Raw genomic sequence first — 22,018 nt, forward strand, 5'->3', positions numbered from 1 at the left:
AGCACATTCAGTGTCTGCTGTCATTGCTCTGAAAAAAATGGGCCAATGAGAGTGTCCCTGTGCCAGAGCTCACTGCAGCTGGGCAGAACTGTGCCAAGCTGTGCCCATAAACTGCTGCCGGCTCCACACAGAATAACACAGACCTTGGAATGACATTATAGGCTGGACCCAATCCCCAGAGGAACACAGGCTGGATACAGGAGCAGAGTAATCATTTCTCAGGAGGTTTTGTGTGATTTAACCTCACCCATGTCACTGCCCTGGACAGGCAGCAATGCCATGGTGGGAGGGCACCAAACAGACTTCCCCAGGGGCTCAGGGTCATGGGGATCCCTCAGAGCACAATTTGGGTCTCAGGGCTGTGACATGGCCAGAACGTCCCATCCCTGCTCTCAGCTGGTAGAGGCAGAAGCTGCCCACAACTTCTGCAACTTTTAAAGTTGCTTTTCTTCATCTCTACCACCTGGAATCCCTCCTATGCCTGCCTGGGCTCACTCCAGTCTGCTCCCAACAGCTTTCCAAAAGGTCTGAGAGAAATACTTCAAGCCAGGGAAGCAACACAAGCAGATGCTTTTTGTTTCTTTCTGAGAGAGTGACATGACAGAAATCCCAGCCTCACTGGACTTCCTTCTTCAAGGAAACAGTTGTTTCAGTTGTTTCCTTGAAGTCATTGGGATTTTGGCTCTCCTTACACACCAGAATATCTCATTATACCTTTCAATACTGCAAACTGTACAGCCAATATTGTCCAGCAGCAATAACAGGCAGTGCAGACAGAAACTGAAACCTGAACCAGCCTTACTGATGGATGACCTGACACTGCATTTCCCTGCTCCAGGGCACTTTAATCAGAGTGCAGCTCTAATTAGAAGGAAGTGTGCTGTTTGTTGTTTCCCCCCTTGTTTCTGCCAGCAGGATTAGCTTTGTAGGTGCATTTCCCTGGCTTGTCTGATTCTCCAAGATACAGCAGCCAGCAGGTTGGTTTGAAGATGCTTCTTTAGGTATTGTTCAGCTTTATCTGAAATCGATTTTATTACAAAATAAAATCTGAGTTGGAAGGAACCCACAAGGATCATTGAGTCCACTACTGAAGTGAATGGACCATACATGGATCAAACCCCTGATCCTGGTGTTATTCAAACTACTATCAAAATTTGAGTTTCTACACTACTCTACAATGCTAAACATCACTGTAGAACAAGGGTGAACTTTTCTATTAGCATACAGACTGAAGAAATTAACTTACCTTCCTGTCTTTTGTAATTTTGGCCACAAATATCTTTTTTTAATATAACACAGATCAAAATTAATGCAGATAAAAGTGCTTGCCAAATTAAACTTTTATTATTTTTAAAGATCTCTAATAACTAGTGAAGAGAAAAGCACCCTTACTGAGGAAAACATCTAAAATGAGTTTCATCATAATTAAATTTATTGACTTCAGGGCTTTTGTAGTACTGTTTGACAGTTAATCAGACCCCATTCTGTGCTGATTAACAAAAAGAAAGATTAGATATGCAGTCACTGTACTCTTGTCTAACTTTATACTGCAAGTTGTTCTGTCTCCCAGGAGACAACCAAGGGGAAAAGAAAACCACCCCCAAACAATGCATGAAGGCAGCCCGCACAGAATCTGGCCTTACTGACCACAAATTAAATGGGCTTTGTCTGAGGTAATGAAAATCTGACCTGCTCAACTAAAGGAAATGAATATTACAGCTGCTTACTGTGGCTAACAATGTGTCCCAGTACTTTGAGACATTTTCACTGTGTTCACCAGATGGAGGCTTTGGAAAGGGGCAGTTTCTGAAGGAAAAGGATATTGGTTTTAGTGTTTTAACTCCTTACCGTGACTGGCAGGGGTGTGTGTTACATTTCCTGACCTGGGGCTCGGGGCGGGTCACTCGCTGGCAGTCACTGTCATTCACCAGTGTCATGGTCTTGTTAATGAGCCGAGTGCAGGACACGATGGTTTTCCTCTCACCTGGAAGCCAAATCAAAAAGAACTCTGAACAAACCCACCTCCGCTCATCCACCAAAACTCAAAAGCTTTGAGCTCCCTGCTCCCTCTACCAGATGTACTCTACCACCTCTGCAAGAACTCTTATTCTCCACTCTGCCTGAACTTTGTACTGGCATTTTTTTTTTTTTTTCCAGAAAAGCTACAAATCTTTCCCCAATAATCACACAATTGACTGTTTCACATGAGCAGCAAGTTGGGCTTTCTCCTTCTAGTGTTTAACGTGGAAAGGAGCTCTAAAACAATTTGTTTTCATTTCTGGTTCCTCCTCCACAGGTAGCTGTACCCTGTCATCACCTCAGGCAGATGTGCTGAAGTCACAGACCTCCCACCTCTGATAATGTGACTGATAATGACAGGACAGCTGCCTCCTGCTGCTCCCCAGGCAGGAAGTCAGAATGAAAAGGAGTGACCGAGGTTCAAGAGTCATTAACTGAGCTTGTTCATATTTCACAAAGAGAAAACAAAGCCACCAAAATAAGATATTTCTCAACTCCTGCTCCTCCAGATATACTGCTTTAAAATCCTTGTGGCAGGAGGCATCTCAGGAGGAGTCAGCATTTCTCACATAAACTGTGCACCAGGAGTTTCTTTCATCCAGTGTGGCCCTCAGGGCTCAGCCTTCCACTGAGTGGCATCAGGAAAGCTGTGCCACAGGGAGCACAACAGTGACCACATGTGACCAGGAAAGTGCTACTCCTGCTCTGTGTGACTTTGCCTTACTGCTAATTTTGGTTTCTCAGGTTCTCTTTCTAACCCTGAATCTGCATCAGATTGAGTTTATTCACCATCTGCAGCTGAAAATACGAAATAATGCATGCTCTGTTAATAAAAAATATGCAAACATCTGTATGGAAAGGAGAAAGGCCCCTCTCAGCTTGGATAAGTAGCAAAAGCATTGGACAGCTAAAATAAAAGACCAATTATCAAGATAGTAGTGGTGGGAGCTATGCTGGAAGACATTGATTTGATTCAAATTTGTAACAGGCTTACAACAAAAATTAGAAGAGACACAAATAAATTTCCTTTTCCCTCATGTGACAGTTTAATGACTTAAAAATTATTATTTTAATGCATGAGTAAAAGTGTCTATTCTAAAGTGAGTCCTATTTACAGAAAAAAATCAGTAATTTCAGTGCACTGAGGGCAGTGAGCCTGCAAATGTGAAGATGAGCTCTTTCCTCCTGTCATGTCACATCATAAATAACTGAGTCTGCTGGTGAAGACAGACTGCCCAGAACGCTTGGAAACGATCTGTTTTCCTCAGGGAACAACCTACTTCTTCCAGCACTGAAAATGCAATGGACAGTGTCTGACAAAGCAGTCTCTGGTTTCACAGCATCAGCTCCCCCAGGGCTGCAGCAGATCTGTCTGGGCACATCCAGGGATGCTGTGGGAAGGGAGCTTTGCCACGTGCCCCCGGATGGGAGCACCTGATGCTGTCACAGCAGCACTGTCCCGCTCCAGCTCCATCCCTGGGGAGGGAAGTGCCTTTCCCTGAGCGTGCCTGGACACCTGTGGGACGCTGCTCCAGGAATGTGGTGGGGGCTGGAGGCGTGGGGCTGCACACAGAACCCAGGTGCAGCTCCAGCCTGCGGTGACAGAGCAGTGTCCCTGCCAAAAGGCTGGAAATTAACTGTGGGGACAGGGATCAGAGCAGGGAGAGCCGGTGAGAAGGAGCTTTCATTGAATTCATTATGGCAAAATCCATTTTCATGGCCAATTTCCACCTCTTCTGTGGCTGGAGGCTGCAAACACCACACAGGGATTCTCACCAAGCTTCCTGGTGTCCCTACCTCCTCCACACTGCACACTGCATCCTTCCCATCCGCTGTGTGTCCAGATGTACAAGGAATCCTGTTGCTTTTCTGGCTCACTTCTGTTTTCAGCAGTATAGTTTACAGGGATGGTGTATTCATAATGAATACCATAGTTCTGGTCGTGGAATAACAGCACCTGGTTCGGCAGGAAAAGAGAGGCTGTTGCAACACACTGTGCTGGGAGAGCCAACAGCCTGTGAGATAGCACTGCTGGAAATGCTGGCTCAGGAAAAAATTCCTAAAATATAATACCCTGTGAAAGGCAACCAAATCTTTATCTAGAAAACTTAGATTACAACAGCACTGGTAAAACAGGGCAACTGCAGGAGCAAGAACTGCTTATGATTTGTGAATATTTAAAGGACTCACAGGGATGTCTAAACCTGGAATTCAAGGCACAACTTTCAGCCTCACATGTGATCAGCAGGACACTGGCTATTCAAAGAGAAAGACAACAGGAAGCATTAAATCAGCACTTTTCATATACCAACTGTTTTAAAGAGCATCTAGAGTTAAACATCTGAAAGAACAAGGTGATGCTTCTCAGAGCAAAAACAACTGTTGCACAAAAAGTCCCTTGTCTCCTGGTGAATGTGGCACTCAAGGCAAACATGACTACTCCTGCTGACAAGCTGTAGCAGTGGGGTTTTATGTCTCAGAAAACTGTGGATGACAAGCAAAACCCTTATCATACAGCTTCTGGCAACATATATTTTCATCCCTGCATATTGGTAGAGGAAGGTGAAACCTGCCTCTTTATAGCAGGCCATTTCCTATGGAGCCACTTGTGATATCTCCAGTGTTATTACTCCAAAATTCCCTGACTGTTAACAAAGGAGCAGAGAAAAATGTTTATGTTTTCACCATAGGCAGATGAGAGTACTGGTCTTGTTTTGATTTACATGTTGGACTTCGTTTGGCTCTCACTTTCCCTGGCTTGAGTCAGAACTGATTGGAAGATATCCCATGGAGAACAGGGTCCACGGAATCTGAGTTACCACAGTATTAACAAATGCCATAGAAATACTACTGTAATGTTCATGCTGTGGCTTTAAACTTACTTATACTCATTATCCCATGTTCTGAGCAGCATTAGACAGGTGAATTGTGCTGGCTTTTGTCACCTACTGAAACAGGAGCAATGCCTTATCAAATAAAGGCTCTCATAAGTGGAGCAAGCAACTACCCATTTGATAAAAGACAAATTTGCAAATGCTATTTTCCCCCAACAATAACTGTTTCCCCTTCAGATTTGTACAATCATTCCTACTTAACCAATAATCTCACTAAAGCTGTAAGGAGCTTGTTTAACCAAACAAATGTGCTAAAAGAAGGGGGCCTGGCAGCCTGTCCTGTGAACACTGAGGGGGCTCCACAAACTCAGCACCCATGAGCTGCTCTGCACAGGGCAGAACCCTGGGCAGATGAGCCTCTTCCAGAGGATGTGGGGAACAAAGACATGACTTTGCTTCAGCTACAGAGGGAGCCTCACTACCAGAACTGAATACCAGGGTTGAAACCAGCTAGCCATCATTACAATTTCAAAGATGAATGTTGGTTTCTTTAAACACAATTCAAACACCAGGCAGGCAGAGACAGAAAGCTTGAGCCCTGCTCTGGTTTTCTTGAAGTGCAGGAGATATGAAGTCCTGTTCTAGAGAACTGATCAATCAGCCTTGTCTAAAGCCCCCTTCTTCCCTGGGAGTGTTTGAATGTCCTCTGTTGCACAAGGAGGGCTAGCACAGGCCTACTTACACAAACACCAGTTTCTCCAAGAAATACACGCACAGCAATGCACTTGGAGAAATGCCTCAAGTATTAAAAACCAGCTCCTAAAAAGAAATCCTTATTATCTCAATATGGGTGCAAGACCAGTGAATCTAAAGGCCCATATGAAACCAATTTCATGCAATTTCGTAGCCATATATAATTGGGGGGTGTGTGTATGTGTGTATAATTGGTTTCAAATGCAGGTCACAATGGATTGACTGAAGCTTCTGGCTCTTTGTCAGTCCAGTGTATTCCACCACTGTTTGAACAACAGTTTTCTATTTAGAAGGAGCTGGTAACCATCCTGCCTTTCTTGTGTTGAAAGAATGAAACACACCACCCTGTATCAAGGAAAAGATTTGTATCTGATTTGAAGCAAAGACTTCATGTGTGCTCTGTTTACCACTAGCAGTGAAGTGATTTAAAACCACATGTTTTTTAATGGTCTGGTAATTTTTACATTCCTCACTTTTAATCACTTGTGTGAAGAAAGGTGAAGAAGGAACATCTCCTTTGCTTATGTCTGCTGAAAGAGCCTGTCTGTATCTGGACAGAACACTCATGGAGAAGCTCAAAATCACTCCTATGTTAGCTACTTACTCCTTAACGAAGGGGAACTGAGCATTTCTTTAAAATCAAAGCTCTGCTGATGCTGAGGTTCACAAAATGCCAATATCCAGATTTTACTACAGTGGACCTCAACCAAGTAATGTCCCAGAAGGTTCCAAGAGCTGCCAAAGGAACCCTGCACAGCATCTTCCCAAACAGTACCTGTGCAACTCCTGTTTGTCACATGAGCTTGGGAAGACCTTGGCAGTACAAGGTACTTTGTCAGTCCTGGTTTCAGGAGGGAAGGCTTGTGTTAAGGCCAAAGTCAAGAAGAAGCTGATGTTTCTGGTGCTGAAGAAGGTGTAATACACCCTCTGTAATAGACCTCCTCTGAGTGGGCACACCCTGGACTATATGGGTGAGCCAGGAAGGTGCTGGTGTGCCCAACTCTGCACCTCTGACCATTCCAGCTATAACCTCTTTGAATCCAGCACTACACTGGTCTGTGAGCCTGTAAACTCACTCATCTGTCTGAGAAAGCAAAAACAAAACCCCTCATGTTCCTGTGCAGCAGATTTTGACACCAAGAAGATACTGACCAAGTGGAGTATTACTGTCAGCTTTTTGTGTGTGGGAAAAGTTCAGGCGTCTTTGGAGCTTTTCAAACTGGGTCAGGAAGTGTTGCACAATGAACACATGCAAGCCAAAAAAATCAGGTGAGGGAGGGGAGAGAATGCTGATTTTTAGCAGTGCTTACAGACAGCCTTCAGAGAACAAATATGGCAAAAAGTCACAAGGAGAAGGAACAGCACAAAAAACCCAGAATAGAATAAAAAAGTTACAGGAAACAATGAAAAAACAAATATACTTGCTATACAAACCTTGCTACAGAACCTGTAAAGTTTTCTGCAGACTTTTAAACAGGGACAAATATATGAGACAGGAATTATTACAGCTGTCTCACAAATACAAATGTTAAGGTTACACCAGCACTGAGGGATTGGCCCATGGGTCACCCTGTCACCCACCAGTGACAGCTTTGGGACTACAGTCCTGCTCTTCTCAACCGTGTGGACTTCTCATTCATGTTCAGACATATGGCTGTTCATAAAATACCAAGCTGGGTTAACAGAAGGGCTATGCTTAACATTAGGGAAAAATGTCAAAAAACACCTTAAACTACATACAATTGGAAAAACAATATAGAGAAAACTAAGACTATTTCTGTGTGTAATTAAGTCATTACTTAGATTCAAATTCACATATATCATCTGTGTATGCTAGATCTGCACCTCTGTTAGAGAACAGAGTACTTAAACACAGACTACATTCTGGCAAAAGATGAAAAGACATTTCAGCAAATATGCAGTTACGTGTGTGATCAGGTATGTCCAAAAAATAAGACAGGTCCTTGGGAACCTACATGCTCTAGAATGTACCTGTCTGTGACACATTACAGGGATACCCTACACTGGACATGAGCTGAATGGGACACTGCCTGCTCTCCCAGGATTGAGCATCACTTTTTGAGTGGGGAGCTGGGCTTCTCCAGCCCCTGCAATGCTGCAAAAGAACACTGTGGTGAGGAAGCAAACAATCAAAATTTAACTTTCAGCTAGGATAGAAACCCTTTCTGTTGCATCACTTAAGAAACACAAACAAAGGATATAAAGTTACCATCAAGTGCAGTGGTATTTTAGTTGGTCCTTTGGCAGAGATTTTCTCCCACAGCCCCCTTCGCACGTACCGGACAGTGGTTCCTGCGATCTGAAACTCACCAGGAAGCTCAATTTTCCAGTCGCTGTTAATGGATCTCTTACTGGAATCTTTTAAAGCTGGAATGAATCAAACACCACGGAATGAAATGCAAGCAAAATTGTAATTACAATACAGACTACTGAGCCTTTGTCTCAAGGTACCTCAAGCACAAGATGCAGAAACCTTGTCATGGATGTGAGTTTAAAAGAATAAAACCTCCCCCACTTTTAGATGGCCCATTGTGATGTTTCTAACTTGGATATATTCTGTATTCAGTTGATGAAGGTATTTTGAAGAATTAACATAAAATTCATAGACCATTTACCTCTACACTCTCCTTTTAAATGCAACAAGACAAATCTGCAATTTAGTTTCCAAGCAAAATTTTGTTTCAGTTTCCAGATTTTGAGACCACATTTTCCTAAACTCTCCTTGAGAAAACGATCAATCAAATCTTTGTTGCTACACACTTGAAGATTTGGAAATGCAAAATACAGCTGATGCTGTGTTTGTGTGTGCTCCATAACCAAACACTGAAAAAATTAACATTCAGCTATCACAGCTGTAAAGAGAAGTCAAGTCACAAAGCAGGGGCTGGTCAGTGGGCAAAACGTGAACTTGGCCATCCTCTTTTCAGAGCCCAAGTGCTGGACACAAATTCATAAGGTCAGGTGCTGTAGGGTCACACCCATCCTGTGCCTGTGTGCCTTTCTAAGGTCAACATGGAAAGCTCAACTTCAGAAGGAAGATGAATATTGAGAAGAAAAGATACTTGGAGTTGTATGTCCTTTCTTCCAGCCTAACTATTGCATCAGGATCACTGATGTCCTGTTTGAAGGACTCAAAGACAACTCCAGCCATAAGGGCATCACATTACTGTTGACTCATCAGTGGAAGCTGATTTAGGGATTGATGTGTTTTCTGTGTTAGAACGGAAGCAGAGTTATCCAGATGTTGGTGTGATGCACTGAGGGAAGAGAAAATTGGCAGGTCCTACTGCAGCAGAAAGTGCCAGGCCCCTTTGTGGAGATTCATTCACTGTGATCAAATCTGCCCTGACAGCAGACAGACAGAATAACCCATGTGTTACTGGGCTTCCTTAGTTCAAGGTTAACTGTGTCTTTTGGCTAAGCCTTTAACAAGATGTTTTTTTAACCTCTAGCATCTCATGCCTATTTTATTCTCTTCCAGTAAAGAACACAACTTTGCTCTCACTTAACTGAGTGTGTTGCAAGAAGGTAAGAGAAGCTGCTTAAAGCCTTTGGAAGTCCATAGGAAATCTCCTATTGTCATTCCTTTGGATCAAGCCTCCATAGCCAGCAAACCCTCTTCGGTGTGCTTAGGATGGAGATTATATATATATATATATAAATATATATATATATAATTTGTGATGTCTGAACTCTGGGGAAATCTGGAGCAAGAGGAGGTCACAATGTTCTCTGCATCTGCCTTTTTGAGGACCTTACACTGGGAAACCTGGAAAAGGGTGGATATCTGTCCTGTTGCACACAATCTTCCTGATAGCTCTCAGAGTCCCATCAGAGGCTCCAAAGTCAGGGTGAAGGGGAACTAAATTGGGAGACTATTTTTTCTGAGGAAAGTTTCCTCTGGCACACAGCCCAGGGGTTAGATAGTGTCCTGGCATTTGCATGCTGCAGCAATGTGTCTCTCCTTGTGGCTCACTTCTCTTTCTGCTTTGTTCCTCAGTTTACAAAGTACCTTCTGCAAGCTGCATGCACAATTCTGAAGCAGGATTGCTTTCCTCTGCCAAGGCCTAGTGGCTTCCAGGCAGATCAAAGCAGCCACCATGTGACAAATCAAAGCTGTGGATGAGATAAAACTATCTCCAAGAAGCATGGCTGACTAGGAAAGATAGCCCAGCACGTGCTCCAAACTGTCTAAGAGGTTGAGTGACTTAAGTCATGCTTTGGTTCCAGCTCACCCTCAAAGGAGATAATTTGCAGATGAAAATGAACGTTTCATCTTTGTGAACCTCTTTTCTGGGCAGGGTTTGATTTTGATTGCTGCAGGCACTGCTCCCTTAGTGGCTGAGGAGATGGAGAGTTTGGAAACAGACCTGTTTGCAAAGGTGCTTCTCGAGGATTGCAGGAATTGCACAGGGGACTCAGCAGAGCATTTGGACCAAAGTGTTTTCTCTGCTGTTTGCCTCCACTACCCCATCAGCAAGATCACTGCTGCAGCTACAAGACCTTCCATGTCTCAGACACAGAGAACTCCAATGGCTTTTGTCACATACAACCACTGGCTGTGTGCCCAGCCCCAGAGGTGACAGAACTAAACTCAAACTTGTACAGCAGAAGAGCAAGAGGAATAGGAACCCTAGCAACAACCTGTAACTTCTGTTTTTCTTGATGGCTGGAAGGCAGGAACTGACCAATCAACTTCTAAGCCTGGCATTTAGTCAGGTTTATTTCCATCTTGGGTCTCTCCAGCTTGCTTCCCAGCCTGTGGACACAAACTGCCCAGGCATTTCCTGTTCAAGGTGGTTTTTAAGAGTTACAGCCAGCCAAGGCAGCCAGCGTGGGTTGCCTGTAGGTGGAGGGAAATTCTTCAGGCACTGCTCCCAGCACATGGAATAATGATTCCAAATTATGCTGGGCTTCTTTCCAGAATGTTGTACCTGGTTCTTAGTAGAAATAAGACCTGATTGGACTCAGCTTTGTCAGTGCTATTGAAATAGAAAATCCTTTCACACTCAGACCTGAATTTAAGAGTGATTGGGGTTTTTTTCTTGGTCATCTTCATTATTGCCCTATGGAACCCCCCTGCTGCTATTCTTCATCTCAGTTCAGCAAGACATTGAGTATCTTTTCTTTGTGTTGAGTGTTCCTTGAAAGAGAAAACCCTGGAAAGCTCAGAGAGGTTCTCCTGGCTCCTGACCATGAACCAAAGAGCTGAAAGCACTAAAAGCTTTAAAAGAGCCAGATTTTTATCTATCTTTATGTGATGCAAACAGGGCCAGCTCCTGCTCTCAAAAATATACAATCCTAATCTTCACCACCCAGTGGGGAACCATCTGCTTTAGTCAAGGTTATGTTGTCCCAAGGAAGGGCAGTCTCTAACTCCGTGTAAGACTCTCAGTGCTCTGCTATCTGCCAAAGCCCGAATACCCTGTGCAAACCCCACCAAGACAAACAAAAAGGCTGGTTTCCAGAAGGCAGAGCACTTGCAGAACCCAAAGAAACACTGACTCCCATTGTTCCACCAGGCTTTGCTATGTCAAACATCTCACATGTAGGTGGGATCCTCCACTAAAGCATTATGGAAATAGGAGCAGTGGTGATATTCCTTCCTAACAAGAAGTGCCACAAATGCCAATGGTTTTGATCAAAGGGCAGCTGAATGACATAATTTGCCCTCCTTTTTTCCACTGAATCTGGAGTGAAAGAGAACAAAAGCATCTTTCCTGGTGATATTGCCAACTGCAGCAACATCTCAAGACAGAAAATCAATAGCACTAGAGCTGAAATCCTGACACAATCACTATGCAAATGCTTTCAGCAGCATCTGATATTCCAGTGCTGGATATTAACATCTTCTTTTGGCCGGAGATGAAGAATTATATGCAAAAAGATGTGGAAATCAGTGACCAAGGTCTGAGCTTTGTTCTGACTCCCTGCATAGCCATGAGCAAGCTGCAACACCTCAGTTTCTTCTTCCACAAAACAGGGAGTGACAAGCTCTGCAATCCTCTCAGAGTTCCTTCCTCTCTGAAAGCAATTCCATGGCTGTGCAGCTCTGATTGTGCCAGGGACCTTGCACATGTCAGGGTTTTGTTGGATCTTGGGCAATTTTCTTTGAAGCCTCTGCTGTGCCACAGGCTTCCTGTGGAAATTAAGGGCTATGGGGCATTAGCATTTCTGTGACCTGGACTCCCTAGAAGTAGATGGGGATAAAACCTTTTATCTATTGCACAATAATGACAGAGAAGGAAATGCCTCAAACATTGGAGAAAAGAGGCAGAAGACCAGACTGACAAATCCTCAGTGGAGCTGACTGGCTGCACTTTAAAAATGCCATTCTGACCTTTAATTTATGCAATGAGTAACAGAACAACAAATTCATTGATAGACTCTGCCCTAAGGAGTCAACCTCACATGCAAATCTTACCCATCAGCCATGTCTAAACCTTTTTTCTCAATAGGATAAGGAGGAGAGGATGCCTGTTCCCTTCTAAAGGAATGCAGAAGTAGAAATAACAAGAGGATTAAACAATTTTTTTTTTGCCTGATAAAATAGAGGCAAGTGGACTGGTGCAGCTAAGCCCATCTCAGAGTGCACAGGTCTTGGGTACAGCATCCAATGAAAATGTGCTGCTGTAGGAAATGGCAGCAGGTTACTGAGGGGTATCAGCTGCCGTGTCCTGCCTCTGCTTCAGACTGAGCTGGGCGTCTTGCTATCAGTACCTCTGCCATTCCCTTCTCTAAACACACTGTTCTCTTCCCCACTCCCTCCTGAAGTGCTGTGTGCTCCTGGCAGCTCTGTGCAAGCCCCTGCCAAGTTCTGCTCAGGAACTCTTCTGTTTGTATAGAAAAGTACTCCCTGGTCCTTCCAGGTTGCACAGGGCCTGTAAGTGTCACATACTATCACATCACAAACAGCATGAAGCCAAGCCACAAAAGCAGAGATCGCAGCAAGACCTAAATCACCAGCCCCTCCCTGGCAGCAACAAACCTTAAGGGTGCTTAGAGAAGGGTCATTTTTAAAAGAAAACAGAGCTGAATTTAAATCAAAACAATTTTTCTTTTATCTTTTTACCCAGAAAGCTGTGAGCAGGTTTGTCCTCAACCACTCTGATCCGCCGGGCACCTGCAGGGATCACAGCGGCTTCGATGTAACCTACAGCAACAAAAAAGGGGTGAATGAAAACAGGGCAGGGCCAGCCAGCCTCAGCCATCCCGTATCTCCCTGAGAAAAACTCAACTCCAGGCTGGGGATTGAGTGAGAACACTCCAAATGAGATCCCTGAGCTGGCAGCCAGTTCTCACTGCTGTGACAGGCATGGTCATGACTAACATTGCAGCAGAAATGCATGTGTACTGCTCAGCTGTGACTTCAGGCTTGTTAATTAGCTCTAATTAGATCTGCACCCTTTGAATCACCCTGGTTTTCCTGCAGTACTGACAGGGATGCACAAGGACATTGTGAAGTGTGACTGTCAGGTACAACACTGCACAAAACAGACATTTGAAATGATGCTTCCAACTGATGCTTCTGCTTTGTCTTCCCTGTTAAGCCTGTGGTGTCAGAAAGGGTTCACTTCCACAAAACATTTTGATGATGCTAAAACTTAACAGAGGGAATTAGTGGAACAAATTAGGGGAAAAGCTTGTTTACGTTTACTTTTCAGCTCTGTACAAAAATTCTGGAGGACATAATGATCTCCTTGCACTGAGCTGCTGAGAATTCAACACTCAGATTTAATGCAATAACAGAGCTGGAAGTTTCTCCAGGACTGACCACTGGCCACCTCTGAACAAATTTTCAATGACCAATTTTGACTCACAGAATACAATATGAATAAGGAGGAGCTACAAGGAAATGTAGCCTCTTTTCCCCCATTATGGAGACATGTGGCGTTACAGACTTGCTCCATGGGGTGGAAGCGGTACCTTTAAATAATAAAGCAGAGGAACACCAGGGCCCATTTCAGAGCCAGGCAGCTTTTCCACTGGCTTCACTGGACTTTGAATCTGGCCTCTGTAGATGACACTAATCTCATCAAAACCATGAGTTGATTCCTCCTAATTGGCCACCCAGTTTATTTGCAGTGTTATCACTTGGCACCTTTTTGGGGTTATTGCTGTCCTCTTTCTTTTAAATGTTAAGCAGCTTATCCTGTATGCTCCCTCATCCACTTTTCTTGCTTTAAAGGTCTCTATAAAGCTGTTCTGTGTCAGTGATGCCTTTATGGGAATTGTGGGCTGTCTAGAGCAATGGGCTGGAGAACTGCTGGCACAGGATGCAGCGATTCCTTTAGCACTTAGAAGTGTTCAGAGAGCTATTTAGGGATGAAAGTGCAGCTGAACAGCTCTGCTTTTGCTATGCTGATACAGGGAGGACTCCAAGGAGTATGGTGACAGTCTCTTGCACCTCAGGACTAAGTGACTCTCCTTCCATTGTGACATGGAGTGAGACAGATTTGGGGTCTCAGACAGTGGATTCATTTCCTGAATATTCATTTCATGAGTAAGGCTTGAGCTCTTGAGTTTCATCAGGTGCAGAAAGTGGGCAGCTGACTTGAGCAGACAGGTTCCCTCCTTCCCCGATTTGTTGTATCTGAATGACACTTTCATCTGACCCTTCAGCTCAGTCCTCTTTGCACTTGTTCCTCCTCACTTACTTCTCCCTTACTCATGATGGCTCAGAAATGGTCACTCATCCCTGCAGGAAAACCAGAGAGAGTGGCAGCAGAGCTCAGACCTTGTCTGTGCACAGAAGCCAGAGCAGAGGCTCTCCCAGCTGTTGTTCCAGCCTGGGTTTCACCAGGAAAAATCATTATTTCCAGGGTCAATTTTACAAAGGGAATACTGAAATCAGAGCAAACAGATGTTGGGCTTTATCCTAGACATTGCCAGGAGTTGGTTTTTCATCAGCTGAGATACCAAATCACAGTCAATACAGAGTGTTTCAGATATCAAACATCCTCACTGCATCCCATGCATATAAACCCAAAAACAGCTACTCAAGACATAAAAAAGCAAAAGTGTGACCAGTGACAGTCTGTCACAAGGAAACAGCTCCTGATACACCTCTGAACACCCCTGTTAGGAAGCCAGTTTGGAACATGCCCAAGTTTCAGGTAATTTAATGTACCTACTAGAGGACTATTTACTTATTTAGTTTTTAAACCAGATACAAATGCCCAGAGCTAAATCATGCAGGGGTTGGAGACAAAGTTACTCTGAATTTAGTAGAAGGCAGTCACTAAATTCAGTGAATTCTGGATCTGTCCCTGACCCAGCAGCAGCCAGGAGTGTGTCACACTGCTTTAGAGGTGAGCAAACTGGAGCTGTGCTAGAAGCTCAGCTCAAGCCATTAAATACACTCATTTCATCGCTGTCCATGAGAGAAACACCACGTGTAAAAGTGATTTTTATGTTACTTTTTACAATAGTAAATAGTGAAGTGTGAGCTATTAATAGGGTATTAGTTCTGGAGACTGTTTGGTTTGGTCTCACACCAGATTTTTTCTTCTTGTGTAATTTCTAATCCTGATTGATGGCTTTGGGGGGTTGCACTCACAGTGTTATCTCACTGTGCCACAAACCTGACTGCTGACCTTCACTCTCCTGTTAGAGAACTGCCAAACGCTTTGCAGGGGTTTGGATCTGACCTGTCCTCTCAGAGGTGAAGCAGAACCCTTGGGCATGTCCCACCAGGAGAACCTGGACACCCTCACTCATTATCTCCAGCAATGTTGGGTGAGTTAGTGGTCGAATTCTGCTGCAAACAGACTGGATATCACCCATGCAAATTTGCCACAGGTACAAACTTGGATTGCCTCCACCACTCCACTCTGGTCCTCAGAGCTAGTGGGAGGCTTGTGGTCACAGATTCCTGATCTTTGAGATAACTGCACCAGGAAACACCTCCAGTCTATTCCAGGCACATTTTATTAAGAAAACTGCAACTGCAGATTGCCAGAAAGATTATCAAGTGTCAGCTAGAATGACCAAAAAAAATCTCAGAGTTGGCCCCCAGTCAAGGACTCTCAAAGCTCTGTTAGGTAGGAGGATAATTGTCTGCAAGGCTGGGGTTTGCAAGGTTGGGCTTAAAGTTCATCTTTAAATGAGGAACTGGTTAAAAACTGATGAGATTTGGCAACTATCAGGCAGTATTTTTAGTAATTTCACCCATAAATCAGCCTGTTGAGATGAAACTTTGAAAATACAACAGGAGAACTTCATTATTTGATAATTTATAGTGCTGTATCCAGTATACTCCACCTTGGGAACACTTATTTTGGCGCACACCAATCTTTCTGGATAATCTGCATTACATCAGTGTCTCAGGAATGTAAGACTGTGATTGAAGCAAATCCTAGATACAAATTTTATGGTATAACTCGTATTAGGAGAGACACCAGAACAAAGAGGTGGCTTTGTCATCAAGGAGATTAATATGTGAACAGTGGCTACTGTATCTTCATTTAAAAGCTGGAGAGATTTGCAAGAGGAAAGCAGCCCACACAGAAAAATCCATTGTTAGCCATTGTTATTACTCCCAGAAAGAACAGAAAGTTTAGTGTGAACTTCAGAATGCCACTGATCTACTGCAAAACTCTTCTGGTTCACACTGCAGTGAAAGACAGACTCCAAGTTGAAGGAAAAATGATCCCATGGCTGAAAGTGCCAGCCCCTGGGCACTGCACCTTCCTATTTTATCCCTGTACACACCAAGATCAGGTGTGAGAAGGTCAACAGTGCCCAGCCCATTATCAAACCTCCCAAAAGTGCTTTGAACAAACATCTCAGGGTAGAAGCCAAGGAGATCAGGCTGTCCTGCCTACTTGCAGCCAAGGCCAGCACAGCTTCCATGGTACTTCAGGGATTGGCACCAGATGAGCATCTCAGACTCCATCTCCTTCCACCTTGCAGCTTTTGCTGATGGCTACTTGTTGCAGTGGAGTGCAAATTATGTGTCTATTTCTGAATAGCTGTGATGATTCTCCTTTGCTTTTAGCTTGAGAATAAATCCTGCACTGGCACCTGTCCACTTCCAGCCATGGGATAGCTCATTCGTAAGAAAATAATTTCTCTGAAGAGCCATGGATAAATTGCAAAGCCTCCTACTATTGCTGCAAAGTTGGTAACTCTTGCATGTTCTGATGAAACTGCTATAAGGGATCTCTGAGTTAAAGATTAGGTAGAGTTCTATTTTCTTGTAATTTACATGTGCACTCTATTGATAAAAAAAGGTATTTTTGTGTTGGCTAAAGATGCTCCCAGCCAGCATGACAACACTACTGTTTAAATTTAACTTTCAGCAAGTGCTGGATGAACAGCATATGCAATAAAACCTCTACTTTTCCACCATCTTAAAAAGAAAAACTCCTATCAAAGATGTACTTTTCCTTTCCCTAAATGACAGTTACAACAACAGGCATATCTCACTGTATTAGATTCTGCCACTAAAAAAAAAAATCCAAACATCTGTGGTCATTATGAATTATAACTATAAATTATTTTGAATCAGAATCATAAATGAAAATTCTGATGTGGCTGAGAAAAATCAGGAGACAGACCCAGGTCTCTGAGCATTACAGGCACAACCTTGAAGAAGTTGTCAGTGATAAATCAGCTCCCCAACAGATAGGGGTCAAAGAGCAGTCCTTCATTTCTAGGTCCCCTGTACAGTGGCAGAGTGACAGAGGTGGACGTCAGAACAACTCTGTGTTTGGTTTTGAAAAATTATTTTGTAGAAATAGGTACAGGGCATGCTGCCAGTCAAAAAGAAAACCTCAGTCTAAACAGTGCATTCAGCTGGCCTGCTGAAGACAGCCAGCTGCACACAAGTGTATGTGATGTTTAGCATCACAAATAAAGGTTTTTGACCTCCTCTCCAGCAAAAAAATTGGGTTCATTTCCAGTTGGATCACCCTGGATCACAGGTGGTAAGAGCTGAACTGCTGGACCTCCTACAAGGCACTTTGAATGTTCCACCAACTTTCCCATCAGGGTGGCAGAACCTCTGTGATATTTAAAGTTGGGGAAAAAAAGAAATAGACCTGGTTCTTTTTGCTTGGTGCATGAAAATTTGGCTTCCTTCCACACAGATAGGTTCCCTAAGAGGAAAGGATCTGTACTGTATCTCTGACAAGAGAAGTGAAACAGTAAAAGGACTTGAAGTTTATCCATGGCTTTTGATACCAAATTTCCCCATCTAATCCGACAAAACCAAGATAAAGAACCAACACCAAAGGATTTCACCAACACCCACTGACACTGCAAACAGCATTCAAGTATCTTACACGAGAAACACTTGGGAACAGCTTTTGCCTTTGCCATCACACATGTGGAAACCTTCTTACAATGACTATTGGTTACTAAGAAACAGAAAGGAGTTGGCAGGGGTTTAGTTCAGTTCACAGGGCTCCACAACATCATTTGCAATCAGAGGACACAGAGGGACCAATCCTGCAACCAGAGGAGTCCCCCGGGCAGAGCCAAGACCCAAGGCTGCAGCTGCAATTCCCCAAACAGACAGCACTCCAAAACAATCAATGTCTTGATGTTTGAAGTCTATTCTCTTTTGAAATAATAAATCAGCACATTGGACTCAGGGTCTTGCCCTTGACTTGGAATGCAGCCAGATTGTGGGGATTTGCCACTGAGCTGTGCAATCATTTGCACACCCAAACCTTGAACTTGTTATCACCAGAATATTGGGGATCTTTCTTTGCCCCAGCTTCCATCAATTTTTACTTAACTGTCAATTTATTTTAAAAAGCCTTTTTTCCCCCTTGAGTAATGCCATATTCACTTGTGATACCCCAGACCTGGAGCTTTGCTTACTGCATGAAATTCAGTGGGTTCACCTGAGGACCTGATTCTGCAAAACAGCAGCATGTGAGCAGAAATCGATGGAAGCACACATAAAATGTAATTAACTTTCCAAATTAAATTAAAAACAAAACAAAACATCTAATACATGTTTATGAGGTTATACTGGTAAAAACAATTATCTTCTAGATTATGTGAGCTGGCTAAAGGTGGAAACATTGCATTGACAAAGCAAGACTTTGACAGGTTTGCATGTCTGAGATGATCAGTAGAGAATCTGAATGTTTGAACACTGCCCACGAGTCATCAGGAATTCCTTCTGATTAGGTTCCAGGGCACTGATGGTGAAAACCTCCTGCAGAGTTCTGGCAGCCAGTTAAGGCTGAAGCTGCTCTGCTCCTCCAGCCTTGTAAAGTCACCACCTCAAGCAGGCTGTGTAGCTGGAAATGGGTGCAACCTCCTGGCAGTGACCCAGAAATTTCATATTTATCTGCACAAGATGTTTTGTAGACTCATTGGAAGAGATAAAAGATAGCCCCTCTTCAGCAGCATGCAAGAAATCCATGAAACCTATATAAGCTGCTACAGTGATAGAGAATATTTGGGGTTCTTTTCAGTGGAAATGAGGAACTTTTCTCACCACTTGCATCAAATGCAAAAGACTTGATATAAGTGGGTGGAAAATAATTGGGACAAAAGAGTCAAAGACACTAATGCACTAATTCAACAGGTTGGGCAGGCACGCAAATGTGCTCCAGAGAGATGTGGTGCAGGTGGGAAATCCTTCCTGCATCTCACAGGAGGTGACACATCCCAGCTGGCCCCACAGGTGAGGAGGAGGGGACAGAGGAAGAGGTCAGTTTACAAAATCAGAGCCTCAGACTTCAGAGCTGAGACCTGCACTAAAGGGAGCTGCTAAGCACTGGTGCTGCTTTAGCCACTCAACTGAACTGAAGTGTGTGCTGAAAGGGGATTTTCATGAGCTCTGAGGAACTCAGCCCTGGAACAGCACGTTGAATGTGTCTCTCCATACAGAAATGCCAGTTCTATATTCACTGAATGGGATTTGGGATTTTTTTTTTTTTTTTTTTTCTGGACAGTTGTTTTCTCCTGGAGCAGCTTCCAAGTTTTGGACATGGCTTTCCCTCCCTTTGGCTAATTAGGATGTGTGATAACAGGGTTCTCAGAAGTGTAGTACAGAAACTCTGGAACAAAGACTAATTCAAACACCAAGCTGTACATACATTAATGTTTAACGAGAAAGGGCAAAGTCTTAATTCCAAACTTCTATATCCTATACTGGATTTTTGCTGGCAGGGAATCAGTAAAAATATTCAAAGGGGAGTGCACTGCTCTTTCCTTTAGCTGAGATATTCTAATTATAACATGAATCATATACAACATGCATCATTCTGAGAGCTCAAAGATGGTGCTGAAATCCAACTTCCCTCCTGCTGGGAAAGACTCTGTGATTTTGTCTCCTATTTAAAATCATCAGCACCAGTAGCACTCAGAATGAGAAACACAACTTCACTCTGAATTTCAGGCAGAGGCAGTGGCTGGTATCTGGGTGACTGAGTAAGAAGCTGATGGGATATCACACCTGAAATGAGCTGAGGTTTGTTCTGTGTTCCTTAGGTGCTTCCTAGAGCTGTTTTTGCTAGGTGACCGCAGTGCTATGCAAGAAGAGCTGTTACTGCTACCCCAACTCTCCTCCAGCAGGCAGGAGAACCCCAGAGTGTTACTCACCCATGCCCTTGGTGTGGTTGAAGTCTCCTTTGACCACTTTGCAGGTTTTCCCATCACCACTGCAGATCCCACAGCGATCCTCTTTGGCAGCTGAGCCAATGATCCCATCACAGCCAATTTTCTAACGACAACAACCAGAGACCCCCATCACTTTGTTTGCAAGGTTAGAGCATCTCTAAACAATGGGGTCAAGACTAAGATTGATATCTGACTGAAAACCTGAATGGAGAGAAACATTGAGCTCTTAATTAAACTTTTGAAATACCTGAAAAAAGATCTCATTAATCAGATGGCTCAAGGTACCTGAAATGAAAGAGTAGTTCAGTGGAAGCAGGTCATTTTCATATCTGGCCAATTTTTACCACAAGACTGCCTATGCAATTATGAAATTTTCCACATGCTTGCACTGTATTAAGAATCAACATTAAATTAAAAAATAAATTATAAAATCTAACAGTTTCACCTAAAGCTTCATTATAAATGGTGTTTTCATCATTTTCTATACATACCTATTTTTTTTCCTATAAAAACCTACAGTTCTGCTTCCACACATGGGAAGTCACAATATTCTTCCTGTAGCTATTGGGGTTATCACCATCATCTTCCTTCTGAAGGACTTGTGAATGCTTTCCTTCACAAAGCATTCACAGATCATGATGGAGAATATACCACATTTGTAAATCTTGAGGCTGACAACACTGCCATTAATCCCTATAAATTGTATTCTGTCCATGTAAGACCCTCAAACTGATCAGCAATTCACTCTTAAACCATAAATTTCTACTGAAATAAGCCTTGTCATTATGCAAGTTATTAGCAGAGATTGCACTATTAAAAATCAGTTTAAGATTTATTCTGCATAGATAAACAGTTTCTTGGCGAATAAGTAGCAGGACTGTCACTAGTAAGACTTATTTGAATAAGGCTATTGGATCTCTCCCTTCTTTGCCTTCCTGTGATGAAGCCAGAGGAAAGTTGGAGAGATATCTTAGGGAACAATCAAAACAACAAACATTTTGAAAAATAGGGAAGCAGGGAAATATTAAGAGAACTCGGGCTGTTTATCTGAGCCTGTCTGCGTGTAAGCAATGCAATTTGGATCAGAATTCCAACATTCCCCTTGTTTCAGAAGACCCTGGCCACTGCCTGAGTCCAGATGTATTTCAGGGATCAAAGATTGCCAGCGTTCCACCGTGTGCTGATGCAGAGCTTGTCTGGGTAAATCATTAGGGACAGACATGCTGAGAGAGGGTGATCATCCTAAACACATACCAGGGAAATACTGCTCATTAACTGGCACAGCACCTACACTGGTGCACAGGAACAGCAGGAAAAAAACCTATATAAATGCATAAATGGGAGTTAAAAGAGGGAGGAAGAAGATTGTGGAGTTTCTGGCAGCTGCAATTCTCAAGCCTAAACTTCACGCCCATGTCCAACAAATAATTTTAGGATATTGAACGTGATTCTGCCCCCAGAACAGAAGGATGTCCCAGCAGTTCTCCTTCCAGGAAAATCAGGATGATTTATTAATGGGGTTGCTGAAAGGCAGCTGGAAATAAATGCCTGCCTGCCACCCTGCTGAGATACTGGAAAGGCTGTGTTTAATTTAAGGCTCTGGTGCTATCTTTTATTGTGCTGCATTGTTATTAGCACTATGTGAGCACACAGATGAATAAAGGGAACATAATGAGTGTTGAACCACACTTATTCCCAGAGCTACATGAGGAGTCTGTAGGACTCTAATGGAGGCAGGGAAAGAATGGGGAGTTGGCAATCACATGCTTTGTATTTACACTGGAGTTTCCCAGATAATGGAAACC

The 22,018-nt window shown here is 43.3% G+C and overlaps 1 protein-coding gene across 4 annotated transcripts in view; it reads right to left on the bottom strand.

Moving 5' to 3' along the window:
- The window catches only part of ADAMTS17 (ADAM metallopeptidase with thrombospondin type 1 motif 17), a 156,352-nt gene that overhangs the window by 33,955 nt on the left and 100,379 nt on the right, over positions 1 to 22,018 (bottom strand). For 3 of the 4 annotated variants that reach the window (XR_012057538.1, XM_072933771.1, XM_030281401.4), the window contains exons 15-19: positions 20,196 to 20,316; positions 12,700 to 12,780; positions 7,837 to 7,994; positions 3,817 to 3,976; positions 1,849 to 1,984 (exon numbers count right to left, since the gene is read on the bottom strand). Coding sequence is in view for 3 of the 4 variants with exons in the window: in XM_072933771.1 (XP_072789872.1) it covers positions 1,849 to 1,984; positions 3,817 to 3,976; positions 7,837 to 7,994; positions 12,700 to 12,780; positions 20,196 to 20,316 (656 nt within the window). In the remaining variant the exon portion in view is untranslated. Of the gene's footprint in view, positions 1 to 1,848; positions 1,985 to 3,816; positions 3,977 to 7,836; positions 7,995 to 12,699; positions 12,781 to 17,914; positions 17,990 to 20,195; positions 20,317 to 22,018 lie in introns of all 4 variants that reach the window. The other variant, XM_030281402.4, reaches the window with a different exon arrangement.

The sequence above is a fragment of the Taeniopygia guttata genome, chromosome 10 (assembly GCF_048771995.1).
Source record: "Taeniopygia guttata chromosome 10, bTaeGut7.mat, whole genome shotgun sequence".
NCBI classification, from domain to species: Eukaryota; Metazoa; Chordata; class Aves; order Passeriformes; family Estrildidae; genus Taeniopygia; species Taeniopygia guttata.